The 15,418-nt window shown below is 42.9% G+C and overlaps 1 protein-coding gene across 1 annotated transcript in view; it reads right to left on the bottom strand.

Moving 5' to 3' along the window:
- The window catches only part of tdp1 (tyrosyl-DNA phosphodiesterase 1), a 102,780-nt gene that overhangs the window by 59,550 nt on the left and 27,812 nt on the right, over positions 1-15,418 (bottom strand). The window contains exons 6-7 of the mRNA XM_060933732.1: positions 14,169-14,203; positions 5,706-5,798 (exon numbers count right to left, since the gene is read on the bottom strand). Coding sequence (XP_060789715.1) covers positions 5,706-5,798; positions 14,169-14,203 — 128 coding nt within the window. The remainder of the gene's footprint in view (positions 1-5,705; positions 5,799-14,168; positions 14,204-15,418) is intronic.

Genomic DNA, 15,418 nt, shown 5'->3' with positions numbered 1-15,418 from the left:
GGGGGGACTTGCGAATAAAGATTGCGAACTAAAGATTGTGGGGTTCCTTTCTTTTTTCTGCGACTCACCCCCAGATGTCTGGGTGACACGAGGGGACTGATCTCGAGATGGTGAGGGCCAGAGGTGGAAAAAACCCAGAAAGAAAGAAAGAAAGAAAGATGGAAAGAAGAAAAGAATTAAAGGAAGGAAGGAAAGGGAAGGGTGGGAGGAAGGAAGGATAGGAGGAAATAAAGAAAAAGAAAGGAAGACCAGATCTGCTCATGAAAAGTCACAGCACAACCTGAAACATCACAGCAAATGATGACAAACTGTTTGAGCTGTTAAAAAAAAACGAATGATAAATCAGAGCTAGTGTGCTGAGATGATGATTTTGACAGCACTGAGCAATGATGGTGCTGAGTGGTGACTGTTCTGACTACAGTGACGGTGCTGACGGTGCAAAGTGTTGATACTGACTGCTGAGAGGTGATGTGCTGACGGTGCAAAGTGTTGATGATACTGACGGTGCTGAGCGGTGATGTGCTGATGGTGCAAAGTGGTGACAATACTGACGGTGCTGAGTGGTGATGGTGCTGACAGTGGTGAATGGTGACAGTGCTGAAAGGTGATGTGCTGATGGTGCAAAGTGGTGACGATACTGACAGTGCTGAGTGGTGATGGTGCTGACAGTGGTGAATGGTGACAGTGCTGAACAGTGATGGTGCTGACGGTGTAAAGTGGTAACGATATTGATGGGGCTGAGTGGTGATAGTGCTGACGTTGATATAGGGTGACAGTGCTAACGGCACTGAGCGGGGAAGGTGCTGAATGGTGATGTTATTGAGCAGTGACAGGAGTGAATGGTTATGGTACTGTCATTTACAATGACAAAGGCAATTCAATTCAAATTAAATTTAGTTCAATACTGAATAATGATTTGGCTGAGCGATGATGATGAATGGTGATGGTGTTGAGATGTGACGGTGTTGAGTGGTGCTGAGTGTTGCCATGTGGTAATGCTGTGTTGGTGCTGAATAGTGATGGTGATGAACTGTGACGGTGTTGAATGGTGACGTTGCTTATGGTGCTGAGTGGTGACGGTGCTGATGGTGTCGAGTGGCGACGGTGCTGACCGATGACAGTGGTGAACAGTAACGGTGCTGAGTGGTGATGGTAATGAATGGTGAACTTGCTGATGGTGCTGAGTGGTGACGGTGTTGAACAGTGATGGCGCTGAACGATGACAGTGCTGATGGCGCTGAACAGTGAAGGTGTTGAATGGTGACGGTGCTGAACAGTGGTGATGGTGCTGAGTGGCGACGGTGATGACTGATGACAGTGGTGAACAGTGACGGTGCTGAGTGGTGATGGTGTTGAATGGTGAAGGTGCTGATTGTGCTGAGTTGTGACGACGTTGAACGGCGACGGTGCTGATGATGTCGAGTGGTGATGGTGCTGAACGGTGAAGGTGTTGAATGGTGACAGTGATGAAGGGTGCTGAGTGGTGACGGTGCTGAAAGGTGTAGGTGCTGATGGTGCTGAGTGGTGACAGTGCTGAATGGTGTAGGTGTTGAATGGTGACAGTGATGAAGGGTGCTGAGTGGTGACGATGCTGAACGGTGTAGGTGTTGAATGGTGACAGCGATGAAGGGTGCCGAGTGGTGACGATGCTGAACGGTGTAGGTGCTGATGGTGCTGAGTGGTGACAGTGCTGAACGGTGTAGGTGTTGAATGATGACAGTGATGAAGGGTGCTGAGTGGTGACAGTGCTGAACGGTGTAGGTGCTGATGGTGTTGAGTGGTGACAGTGCTGAACGGTGTAGGTGCTGATGGTGTTGAGTGGTGACGGTGCTTAACGGTGTAGGTGCTGATGGTGTTGAGTGGTGACAGTGCTGAAAGGTGTAGGTGCTGATGGTGCTGAGTGGTGACGGTGCTGAAAGGTGTAGGTGCTGATGGTGCTGAGTGGTGACGGTGCTGAAAGGTGTAGGTGCTGATGGTGCTGAGTGGTGACAGTGCTGAAAGGTGTAGGTGCTGATGGTGCTGAGTGGTGACAGTGCTGAACGGTGTAGGTGTTGAATGGTGACAGTGATGAAGGGTGCTGAGTGGTGACGGTGCTGAACGGTGTAGGTGCTGATGGTGTTGAGTGGTGACGGTGCTGAACGGTGTAGGTGCTGATGGTGCTGAGTGGTGACGGTGCTGAACGGTGTAGGTGCTGATGGTGTTGAGTGGTGACGGTGCTGAACGGTGTAGGTGCTGATGGTGCTGAGTGGTGACAGTGCTGAACGGTGTAGGTGCTGATGGTGCTGAGTGGTGACGGTGCTGAACGGTGTAGGTGCTGATGGTGTTGAGTGGTGACGGTGCTGAACGGTGTAGGTGTTGAATGGTGACAGTGATGAAGGGTGCTGAGTGGTGACGGTGCTGAACGGTGTAGGTGCTGATGGTGCTGAGTGGTGACAGTGCTGAACGGTGTAGGTGTTGAATGGTGACAGTGATGAAGGGTGCTGAGTGGTGACGGTGCTGAACGGTGTAGGTGCTGATGGTGTTGAGTGGTGACGGTGCTGAACGGTATAGATGCTGATGGTGCTGAGTGGTGACGGTGCTGAACGGTGTAGGTGCTGATGGTGCTGAATGGTGACAGTGCTGAACGGTGTAGGTGCTGATGGTGCTGAGTGGTGACGGTGCTGAACGGTGTAGGTGCTGATGGTGTTGAGTGGTGACGGTGCTGAACGGTGTAGGTGCTGATGGTGCTGAGTGGTGACGGTGCTGAACGGTGTAGGTGCTGATGGTGTTGAGTGGTGACGGTGCTGAACGGTGTAGGTGCTGATGGTGTTGAGTGGTGACGGTGCTGAACGGTGTAGGTGCTGATGGTGTTGAGTGGTGACGGTGCTGAACGGTGTAGGTGCTGATGGTGCTGAATGGTGACAGTGCTGAACGGTGTAGGTGCTGATGGTGCTGAGTGGTGACGGTGCTGAACGGTGTAGGTGCTGATGGTGTTAAGTGGTGACGGTGCTGAACGGTGTAGGTGCTGATGGTGCTGAGTGGTGACGGTGCTGAACGGTGTAGGTGCTGATGGTGCTGAGTGGTGACGGTGCTGAACGGTGTAGGTGCTGATGGTGTTGAGTGGTGACGGTGCTGAACGGTATAGGTGCTGATGGTGCTGAACGGTGTAGGTGCTGATGGTGCTGAATGGTGACGGTGCTGAACGGTGTAGGTGCTGATGGTGCTGAGTGGTGACGGTGCTGAACAGTGTAGGTGCTGATGGTGTTGAGTGGTGACGGTGCTGAACGGTGACGGTGCTGATGGTGCTGAGTGGTGACAGTGCTGAACGGTGTAGGTGCTGATGGTGTTGGGTGGTGATGAACGATGAGAGTGTTGAAGGGTGAAGGTGCTGATTGTGCTGAGTGGTGCTGGTGATGAGTGATGATGAGGCTAAGAAACAAGAAATGAAGCTGCCATATTTTAGAGAAATTACCAAAAAAATTGAAGACAAACAGTAACGTCAACACTCAACATTATTGAAAAAAGTAAGTAAAAAAAAAGTAGAAGTGTTTTCACCGTGGATCTGAAAGATGAGCCGACGGCTACATGAATAACAATGAATAAGGGAATGAGGCTGGAATAATGAAAGGACATACGGGATTAGATGTAGCCTAATGAGGGAACAGCAGGACGTTAATGAGGGCCCTTGTACCTTTTTGTGTCTGATGTCTGAGAGATGAAGGAAATATGGCACTCAAGAGATGTCAGGACATGGAGAGGATGGAGGCGAGGATTCACAACACATTCATAATCAACACCACATGATGAACAAATCCATATTTACTTAAGTACTAATATTACTAAACTCAACCTCTTTCTGAACAGGCTTTACAAACCTGCCCCTGATAACTGTGTTCACATTTCTTTAAACAATTATTTAAACTTTATTCATCGCCTGTGATATTGACGAGCTTTGATAAAGTAAGCTCATTTTATATGGTATATATGTATATATAAAAAGCAATTTCAGGATAAATACATACACCTGATTGTGACCATTTAAAATAATTTTACATTAAAAACTTAATGGGACCATGAAAATATATGAGAGTGAGTCAAATTAAAACCCTTTTTTAAAAAATGCATTCTTTGTTGCAAATATCATTTTTTTACATAATCTCCACATTGTAGTGCATGCGTTCCAGTGCACTTTTAAGTCTGTTTTTTAAATGTGACTCGTTCTTGTATTCTCATATTATGCACATAATAAGAAACACAGAAAAAAAGGCTTCATTTAAGAATCTTGTAATGCAATAAAACCATCATTTACTTTCTTAATAATAATATTAATAAATTGTTTTATGTGATATTACCCAAAGGTAATCAGGTTTCACCTACAAGCAGTTATTAGACTGCTGAACCTTTATCTCATCTCATCTCATTATCTCTAGCCGCTTTATCCTGTTCTACAGGGTCGCAGGCAAGCTGGAGTCTATCCCAGCTGACTACGGGCGAAAGGCGGGGTACACCCTGGACAAGTCGCCAGGTCATCACAGGGCTGACACATAGACACAGACAACCATTCACACTCACATTCACACCTACACTCAATTTAGAGTCACCAGTTAACCTAACCTGCATGTCTTTGGACTGTGGGGGAAACCGGAGCACCCGGAGGAAACCCACGCGGACACGGGGAGAACATGCAAACTCCACACAAAAAGGCCCTCGCCGGCCACGGGGCTCGAACCCGGACCTTCTTGCTGTGAGGCGACAGCGCTAACCACTACACCACTAGGCTCCAGCTTGCCTGCGACCCTGTAGAAGGATAAAGCGGCTAGAGATAATGAGATGAGAGATATAAAATCTTGTTTTCTGATTATTTAAAATGCAAAAAAGAACCCCATTAAAATTCTGAACAATTAAATAATACTAAATAAATAAATAGAATTGCATCCACTATCAGGCTACTGTACCTTTAACTTATACCTTTATAATATAATTATATGCAATTATGTAATTGTATAAAATATAATACTTATTAGCACTGGTACTACAAATTATTGTTGTTGTTTTGATGTTAATCTGGCATAAGGAATAAAAATAACTTCTGCTCCTCCACGTCTCTCAAGAGTGCAAATGTAAGTAGCCTAACTTCTTTAGGAGACGGTCATGAGTGCCTTTTACTGTACAGTATGTTCAGACTGAGATACACACATCCACCCACAGCATCTATATGATCACGGGAATCCCTATGATTCATCCAAACACTAGGTTGGAATCAGTAGTCCGTCTGATCTGAAGTTAGAACCGTGCTTTCATGCTCTCTTGTTTTACATGCAAATCATGCATCATGTGATTCTCTTACATAAAAAAAGGGAAAAAATTCAAACAAATACTTATATTCATGAGCGTGTGAGAATGCACACCGGTGAGGATAAGTGGCAGTTTGTGGACGCTGTGTCCGGAGTGTGACTGATTAACGCAGAGGCACAAAAAAAAGCTCAGTTCTACTTATTAAAACCTATTTGTAATAAATCAGCTTCATTTCAATTTCCCGAAAGCTCATGGTGTTGTCATGGCAACTGACTTAAAAAAAAAAACCCACAATAAATGACAGAACGCTAAAACTGTCAGACAGGAACAAAGTGGCTTTATATAATTAGAATACAAAAGAACTTCTGAAGAGATCAAGCGCTAGGGGAGGAAAAAAAAAAACAGAAAAAAAACAGATGCTTTGGCTTTACCCTTGAGTCTTCTGGTACCAGTCAGCCTGGATGAGGTTGGACGTCAGGACGACAACTCTGAAGCCTTCCTCATACCATAAGAGCATCATCTTCCTGGAAATGGAGCACACGTTTCACGCTTCTGCATGCACATTTGTTAGCATCAAATACCACAGGATACACTGTCAGTAAACTTGATTAAAGCAGGAGTTTGTCATTTTCACAACCAATAAACAAACCCAATAACGAGCTGTTTTACCCTCCCACAAACTGACAAATCCATTCTGCTGAAACTGGCTCCCTGTCCCGCAATGGCATGGTAGCTGAGCCCCATTCCTGTATTTGGAGTAGTGCTCACAAGCGCCCCCTATAATCCACTGGGTAAAGCAGACATACACTGTGGACTCCAACTCTTACGCAGAAGCCCCTTGCTAGGACTAATCAGAGCAGAGAGCAACAACAATAAATGACAAAAAAGTTTTAAAAACAGTTAAATTAATTATTTAATACACTTATTATTTATTTATAGCTTTGTGTTTTTATATGTTTATTTATTTATATTAATTCATGAGTGTATATGCATGTTTATTTATTTGTTTACTAATACATTTATTTTGTCATATTATATATATATATATATATATATATATATATATATATATATATATATATATATTTGTCCAATAGTCATTGTAAGTATTTTTTATTATTAACGGCAACTCTTTTGAAAAAAAAATACGCTCCAAAAAAGTTATTTCTTAATTTATTTTGTTGTTGGGCAGAATTACATTTCTGAATTTACTAACACCATTTCCAGAAAAGTTGTGATATTTTCCAAAATGCAATAAAAACAAAAATTTGTTAAATTCATGTGAACTTTTATTTAACTGACATATTTTTTTTTTAATTGTTTTACTGACCAACTCTTAGATTCTGTAATGATGTGCATCCAAGTTTTAAGAAAAGAAGACTGAATTAATAATCTCTGTGTATCTGCTGCTCAGCGACCGGTTTCCTCACAGATCCGGGAGCGACATCACTGACACAGAGACCAGTCAGAGATGTTTCTTGGTTTATTCGAAGTTAAACATGAGTATATACACTACCGTTCAAAGGTTTGGGGTCACTTTGAAATGTCCTTATTTTTGAAAGAAAAGAACTGTTCTTTTCAATGAAGATCACTTTAAACTAATCAGAAATCCACTCTATACATTGCTAATGTGGTAAATGACTATTCTAGCTGCAAATGTCTGGTTTTTGGTGCAATATCTCCATAGGTGTATAGAGGCCCATTTCCAGCAACTCTCACTCCAGTGTTCTAATGGTACAATGTGTTTGCTCATTGCCTCAGAAGGCTAATGGATGATTAGAAAACCCTTGTGCAATCATGTTAGCACAGCTGAAAACAGTTTAGCTCTTTAGAGAAGCTATAAAACTGACCTTCCTTTGAGCAGATTGACTTTCTGGAGCATCACATTTGTGGGGTCGATTAAATGCTCAAAATGGCCAGAAAAATGTCTTGACTATATTTTCTATTCATTTTACAACTTATGGTGGTAAATAAAAGTGTGACTTTTCATGGAAAACACAAAATTGTCTGGGTGACCCCAAACTTTTGAACGGTAGTGTATTCACACACAATGGTGTGGTGAGTCAAACATAATTGGTCAATTCAAATAAAGAAATGTAATTATTTTTCTGCAATTGGTTAAGACACAGCGGCAGATAATGACGTGCATAGAAACGGAGTCAGGAGTTTAGAGAGCTGCCAAGTAAGAAGCTGACCTTGGGTGCAGAAGAATACACAATGAGAGTACTGTGTGCTAGTTGGAACATCCTGCGTGTTATGAAAAACAGAGTAGCAGGTATGGCCCAAAGATTAATCTGATCACCAAGTTAATTTGGAAGATTCCACAACAAGCAGGTTAACTGGTAACATGATTGGGTATAAAAGGAGCAGCACCAAATTCTCAGTCTTTGCAAACAAGGATGGGTCATGGCTCACCCCTTTGTGCCAAAATTCGTGACAGAATTGTTAGTCAGTTCAAAAATAAAACTTCTCAATGCAAGATTTAGGGCTTTCAAAATCTATAGTACATAATATTGTGAAAAGATTCAGGGAATTCAGCGACATCGCAGTGTGTAAAGGGCAAGTAACCTTCGAGCCCTCAGGCAGCACCGCCTGAGAAACCGTCATGCTAATGTGACAAATATAGCCACATGGGCTTGGGAGTACATCACTAAACCGTTGTCACTTAACACAGTCCACCACCGCATCCAGAAATGCAACTTGAAACTGTATCACGCAAGGAGGAAGCCATTCATCAATTCTATGCAGAAACAACACTGATTTCTCTGGGCCTGAACTCATCTCAGATGGACTGAAAGACAGTGGAAACGTGTGCTGTAGTCAGATGACTCCACATTTCAGCTTGTTTTTGGGAAAACCGGACATTGAGTTCTCAGTGCCAAAGGTGAACACGAACATCCAGTTTGTTATCAGAGAAAAGTGCAAAAGCCAGCATCTACGATGGTACAGGGGGTACCAGTGCCCACGGCATGGGTGAGTTGCATGTGTGCAAAGGTACCATTGATATATTGGGATTTTAGAGACACATATTCATCGAGGTAACGTCTCTTCCCAGGAATTCCATGCTTATTTGAGCAGGACAATACCAGGCCTCATTCTGCACAGGCTACAACAGTGTGGCTTCATAGACACAGAGTGCGTGTGCTTGACTGACCTGCTGCCAGTCCAAATCTGTCTCCTCTTGAGAACGTATGGTGCATCATGAAGAGGAGAATCATCAGTGATCATGGACTGTTGAGCAGATGAAGTCTTGTATCAAGTAAAAATGGAAAAAAATTCCAAATGCAAAACTGCAACAATTAGTATCCTCAGAGCTCATACGATTAAAAAGTGTTATGAAAGGAAAGGTGATGTAACACCCTGGTAATAATGTCTCTGTCCCAACTTTTTTGAGTGCATTGCAGGCATCAAATTCTAATTTCGTTTATATTTATAAAATGCAATTAAAGTTGGTCAGTAAAACTATTAAAGTGCATATCACGGGTAAATTCAGGAGTGAGATCAATGCAATTCTCCTATTTTTTATTAAACTTTGGTCAAATATCTGTAAAATTCTGCATTCTCTGCAATTTTTTTACCTTGCGCAATACCAGAAAAATTCAGTTGAAATCAAGGCATCTGAGGTGAATTGGTCCGCCTCTGAAAAAACTTGGCATTTGAATTTCCCGGCAAACATTGATTTTCGTGACGTCGCGTGTGGGACGCCTCCCTCTGAATCCTACGCCAGCGCTGGGTTGTTTATGAGAAAACGACCTGGTGGTTTTCTGCAAATTTCTTCAACGTTATCGTGTAATTATTAAATGGTGAACAGATGTATCGTAGGAGGGTGTAGCAACACCAATCTTGATGGGATTAGTACTCATCGTTTCCCAAAAGACCGGACAATGAGAGAGAAATGGGAGCGCTTGGTCTACACAGGCTGTGCACTGAAACCGTGCAAAGCTTGCGCAGCCTGCTGGCGCTTCCGCAGGTGACGTCACGAATCTGGCTCCAGACTCCCTTGGGATTTTTCCAGACGCGTTTTGTTATTTTATTTTTTTCTGCTGTAGACAGATGGCCTTGTGCAAAATTACCCTTCTGGATGAGTGTGTAAAGGGACATACTTTCATATAAAAAAAAAAAAATGAAATTGGTCCAGAATATGCAGTTTGAAAATTGTTTCTTTGGACTTTTGTCAGTTAAGTAAGGGTCCATGTAAATTAATACATCACAGATTTTTGTTTTTATTACATTTTGGAAAATATCCCAACTTTTCTGGAAATGGGGTTAGTACATTATTATTCATTATTAATTAATCATTCAATAATTTAATGAATGAATAAATCAATCAATCAGTCAAGGAATTAATTGAATTATTTTTACAAATAAATAAAGCTAAAATTCTTGAATCGATTTAATAGTATTTAATAGATTAACAGATAAATCTAATTTAATAGATGAACAGAAGTAAAATATTTGTCGTAACCAAGTCTGATCTCTCACTCTCGTCAGCGAATTATACATTAATGTTTTAGTTACAAGGCATTTTTTCAATATGTGCACAATTAGGCCACAAACTTAAAGATCGGTGTAATGCAGAAATTATATTTCCGTTCAAGACTGACGACATTTCGAGAACATTATCGTGAAATTACACAAGATTAGATTTTACTAGTCAGATTTATTTACACGCAAAGATTTATTTGTGTGCAAACCACAGTTAGCGTCTATAAGGTACCAAGGAAATGATGACTTATGTGGTTATTAACTACAAATAGGCACGAGTGCAGTCATGAGACGTTCTGTGTGAACAGTTATAAGTATGCACCAGCTAATCGGAGGTCTAAAGCACTTGAGAGGAGGTTCGGTTCACCTGGTGCAGGTGTGATCATGTCAATAATGTTTTATTTACTTCATTAAGTGACAGAGAGGAATAAAGCCTGCTCGAATCTCCAATGCTTCCTCCCACTCACTCGCTGCTGAATAAAACATGTTGCCCCTTTTACACATGGCAACCTGGGAATGCGCTTCATTACTATTCAGCCTTTAGCATGGAGTTTAAACTCGCTGAACAGAGGTCCTGCTGTTCAGTCAGACCACGATGTCGAGGACAGAGGTTCAACACTCTACTCAGAGGTTAAACATGTTCTTCTTACTCTTGCTATTGAAATATGGATTCTGATTCATCAGAAGGTGTTGATTCGTTTTCTATATCAGCAGCTCTGACAGTAGTGCAATTTCAAATCACAGGTTTATATTAATGCGCTGTGACACGTTATCGTTTCTATAGTAACAGCTCATTCACATGGTGGATGTTCCGCAAAATCGCGTGTAGTCATTGATATAGTGAGATTTTCTGTGAGATGTTTCTTTAGACATTTAGTCGTCAGAGATAAAGCTGTAGCTCTTCTGAAATCTTCAGGACAGAAGAGTTTATGGTTTTGCGGTTTCTTGGTAACATGAAAAGCTGTGTTTTTTTTTTTTTAAACTGACTTCAAGGTAGAGAAGAAAGAAGGATAGGGAACGACTGTGTATAACTGCTAAAATGTAAGAACAAGAACCGATTTGTTTCATGGACGTTCCACAACATTAAATGTAACCATAAAAGGATAAAATGTACAATCTTCTTAAATAGATAGCATTGGGAGACTGCAGTGATACAAGGAGAATAAAACACTTCAAGATGTGCTGGTACTGGAAAATAATCAACTTCACAGTGATAACAGTAAGTCCGCTTCTTCACACCAGCTTGTTGTTGATTATTTTTCTCTAACAGCACATCCATAAGGGTTTTATTCCTTACATACTGGACACTCTTGCAGCCAGGCGCACCAGCTGAACACAGCTTTGGTGGCAACTCAAGTTGTAAAATTAGATCATAAACCGTACTTTCCACGAAATTTATTGAAACCTAGTGCTGGGTGGAATTTCGGTTACACCACAGACACACAAGGTGTGTAAAATGATCATGGATAGACACAGCGTGACATTTTCGCACTGATGATGAGGATCCGACTCTTTCCAGTGAATCAGACCGTTTGACTCAGATCAGATAAAAGAGTCGGCTAAAAGAGTTGACTGATTTGCGACTGACACATCGCTATGACACTCGGGAAAGCGCTTCAAGTTTGATCTGTCTGTCGAGTTAGGCACATTTTAACCGTCCGTATTTTAACTGTACATATTTTAACTGTGACTTAATTCATCCATCTCGTGTTTATACTTTACACTGATAAAGCCCTTGTTCTGCTTTGCTTTGGGCTCTCATGCGTTTCTAGCTAAATTTAGAAACAAACCATAGCAACAATGCGGCTGCATTTGGATACGCTGAACAACAGAAGAAAGAGACATCACGTTAACAAGAAAGTTTTAAAATAATTTGCTATGCTATCTTGCAAATGATCTGACATTTGTAGATCTCATCTCATTATCTGTAGCCGCTTTATCCTTCTACAGGGTCGCAGGCAAGCTGGAGCCTATCCCAGCTGACTACGGGCGAAAGGCGGGGTACACCCTGGACAAGTCGCCAGGTCATCACAGGGTTGACACATAGACACAGACAACCATTCACACTCACATTCACACCTACGGTCAATTTAGAGTCACCAGTTAACCTAACCTGCATGTCTTTGGACTGTGGGGGAAACCGGAGCACCCGGAGGAAACCCACGCGGACATGAGGAGAACATGCAAACTCCGCACAGAAAGGCCCTCGCCAGCCACGGGGCTCGAACCTAGGACCTTCTTGCTGTGAGGCGACAGCGCTAACCACTACACCACCGTGCCGCCCACATTTGTAGATGATGAATCACAAAATGAAAAAAACAAAACAAAACAAAAAAAAACACCAAGCACATTCTTTAATGACTAACATTTAACGTGAATATAATAATAATAATAATAATAATAATATGTTCTGGACATTTAGATATTGTGCTTTTTTTTAGCTGGAGGTTGGTATGAAATGTTGTGCAGAGAAATATTCACACAGGAAGAAATAATTATCCTTTGGATAAAACAAACTTTCTTCACATTAATGCTCTTATAGGGCCTCTGCATGCTCTTGCGACAAGGCTTTCGCAGATAGCTTTTCGCAGACAGTTGTAATTTATCGTTGAGTGGAGAGTAATAGGCGTGCGCGATGTTATTCACCGCCACAACGCAAGGGGGCGCAAAGTCGCGAAATCGCTAGGAGTAGTTGGTGGGTGTGGTTAGTGGAGTGTTTATCCTCCGGTTACTTATAATGACTAGAACTGGAGTCGTATAGATGTACGTACTTCCTCACTTCCTCGATCAACCGCTCTTCGTGCTGCTCCATCTTCGCTCGTGTTTTTAAAAATGGCAGTCGTGAAAACAAACCAAACCGGGAAAGTAGGGAAGCGGAAGTGCGTGTACAGCGGATGTAGAGTGGACCAATCAGAGCCCTCGTCTGCGACGCTGTCTGCGAAGGCCAATTTATGCTGACAACGCAGTCCTCGCAGATAGCGTCGCAGATGGCGTCTGCGTAGCCCCCCACCCTTCGCAGACACTCTGCGCGCACCTCCCAAAAATTGTGACCACTGCAGAAGCCTCGCAGACAGTGTCGCAGACAAGAGGGCTCTGATTGGTCCACTCTACATCCGCTGTACACGCACTTCCGCTTCCCTACTTTCCCGGTTTGTTTTGTTTTCACGACCGACATTTTTAAAAACACGAGCGAAGATGGAGCAGCACGAAGAGCGGTTGATCGAGGAAGTGAGGAAGTACGTACATCTATACGACTCCAGTTCTAGTTATTAGAAGTAACCGGAGGATAAACACTCCACTAACCACACCCACCAACTACTCCTAGCGATTTCGCGACTTTGCGCCCCCTTGCGTTGTGGCGGTGAATAACATCGCGCACGCCTATTACTCCCCGCTCAACGATAAATTACAACTGTCTGCGAAAAGCTATCTGCGAAAGCCTTGTCGCAAGAGCATGCAGAGGCCCCGAGGCTTCTGCGGTGGTCACAATTTTTGGGAGGTGCACGCAGAGCGTCTGCGAAGGGTGGGGGGCTACGCAGACGCCATCTGCGACACCATCTGCGAGGACTGCGTTGTCAGCATAAATTGGCCTTTACTCTGCACATGACATTCACTGTGTACTTTAGTTTACGGCAGATGTTGCGCTGATGTTATGAGATTACATTACGGCTACATTCAAACGGTGTTTCTTCGTGAAAAAGGTGAATTCTTTGGTACTTTATTGGTGAGTTAATCTCAAACTAGGCAATGAAAGGATTTAGGTTTGCTGCAGAACTTGATTCTACGCTCACTGGCCACTTTATTAGGTACACCCATCCACCTGCTGTTTGATGCAGTTCTCTAATCGGCCGATCCCTTGAGAGCAGCACAATGCATCACATCATGCAGATAGAAATCAAGAGCTTCAGTTAATGTTCACTTCAAACATCAGAATGGGAACAACTGTGATCTCAAAGTGTGAGTTTCTTTCACTGTGGCATGGGTGTTGGTTTAAGCCAGATGGACTGGGTTGAGTCTTTCAGAAACTGCTGATCTCCTGGGGGTTTCACACACAACAGTCTCTAGAGTTTACACAGAATGGTGCGAAAAGCAAAAAACACTGAGTGAGCGACAGTTCTGTGGGTGGAAACAAACACCTTGTTAATAAGAGAGGTCAGAGGAAAATGGACAGATTGGTTCGAGCTGCCAGGAAGGATAGATATAATAACTCATATAATCACTCTTTACAACCGTGCTGAGCAGAAAAGCATCTCAGCATGCAACAGCAGAAGAACACATTGGGTTCCAGTCCTGCAGCCAAGAACAGGAATCTTAGAATCAAGAACAAGTTCCTATTAAAGTGGCCAGTGAGTGTAATATAAAGATTTGTTGGTGTTTATTTGAATGTACTAACAGAGAGAGGTACTTACGTGTGATGAGTCCCAAAGGCAATATCCAGCTTGGCCTGTTACAAACAAACAGAAACTGAACTTGACTGAACTTAAATTCACAATACGTGTGTTATTCCACACTCTTATTCCAGCTATGTTCAACTGACGAATTAACTACAAAGTCCTGCGTTTAAAGCTCTGAACGGTTTGAGCTCTGGCTTATCTTGCCGATCTCCTGAAGCAGTCTAGCCCACCCTCAGCACTTTGTTCACCTTTTATTAATCCCAAGGATCATCGCAGCTCAGCAGGAGAAAGATGGTTGCTCCCCAAATCCCAGAAAACCTCTGGAAGGCACTATCCTAATCCAATTCCAATCTCTGCTGTTTGTTACAAGATCTGATTTCTGATATGTTTTCTCTGATATCCGATCCACTATTTTTGCTGGTATCAGTGCCATCTCGTACAAGCACTACAAAATATGTATTATTATTATTATTGTTATATACTAGGGCTGTAACAATATGCGTATCGAAATCGCGATACGCAGAGCCACGATCCGTGTCGTGATACAAGAAGGCAGAATCACGGTACACCCTTTCAAACTTCTCCTCAGCCCAAAAACAGAGACGCTTCCAAACTTCAATTTATGAATACTTTACTTTTTATTTAAATTACATTTTAAACTTACTTAAATTACTTTTATTTTTTATATCTATTAGTAAGTCGTTTTTTCGCCGACCTGCGACAATCTTCTGCGAGTCACGCAACGTCCGCACTCGCCACTGGCAGAGCATTCATTTCTTTTAAGCGGTCGCCATTCTGGTTGCGACGCGGGGAGCGAATCTGTAAACAAGCAGCTCATTGGCTGGCTAGGTGTGCCACAAGCCAATCACAATCACTTGACCGGAAAGGCATGCAGTGTTGCCAGATTGGGCGGGTTTAGGTGCTTTTTGGCTGGTTTTGAACATATTTTGGGGTGGAAAACGTTAGCAATATCTGGCAACACTGAAGGCATGTCTGCTTGGGCGGAAGCCTTCTGCGGCAGTTACATTTTGACACGCGAGCAATGTTTCACCATAAAAATTCCGTAATTTCCATCTGTTTTCCGCGATCACAGAAAATCATTGGCCCTATGAGAGTGAGACAGTGAGAGAGAGCCACCCCTATACCCCCCCCCCCCCCCCCCCCAAAAAAAAATCTTAATGGATTTACACGATTTGGAAAAATGATTTTTTCAGAGGCGGCACGGTGGTGTAGTGGTTAGCGCTGTCGCCTCACAGCAAGAAGGT

This window comes from Neoarius graeffei, chromosome 11 (assembly GCF_027579695.1).
Source record: "Neoarius graeffei isolate fNeoGra1 chromosome 11, fNeoGra1.pri, whole genome shotgun sequence".
NCBI classification, from domain to species: domain Eukaryota; kingdom Metazoa; phylum Chordata; class Actinopteri; order Siluriformes; family Ariidae; genus Neoarius; species Neoarius graeffei.
The sequence above is the reverse complement of the archived record's forward strand: the minus strand, read 5'-3'. Positions and strand labels throughout refer to the sequence as shown.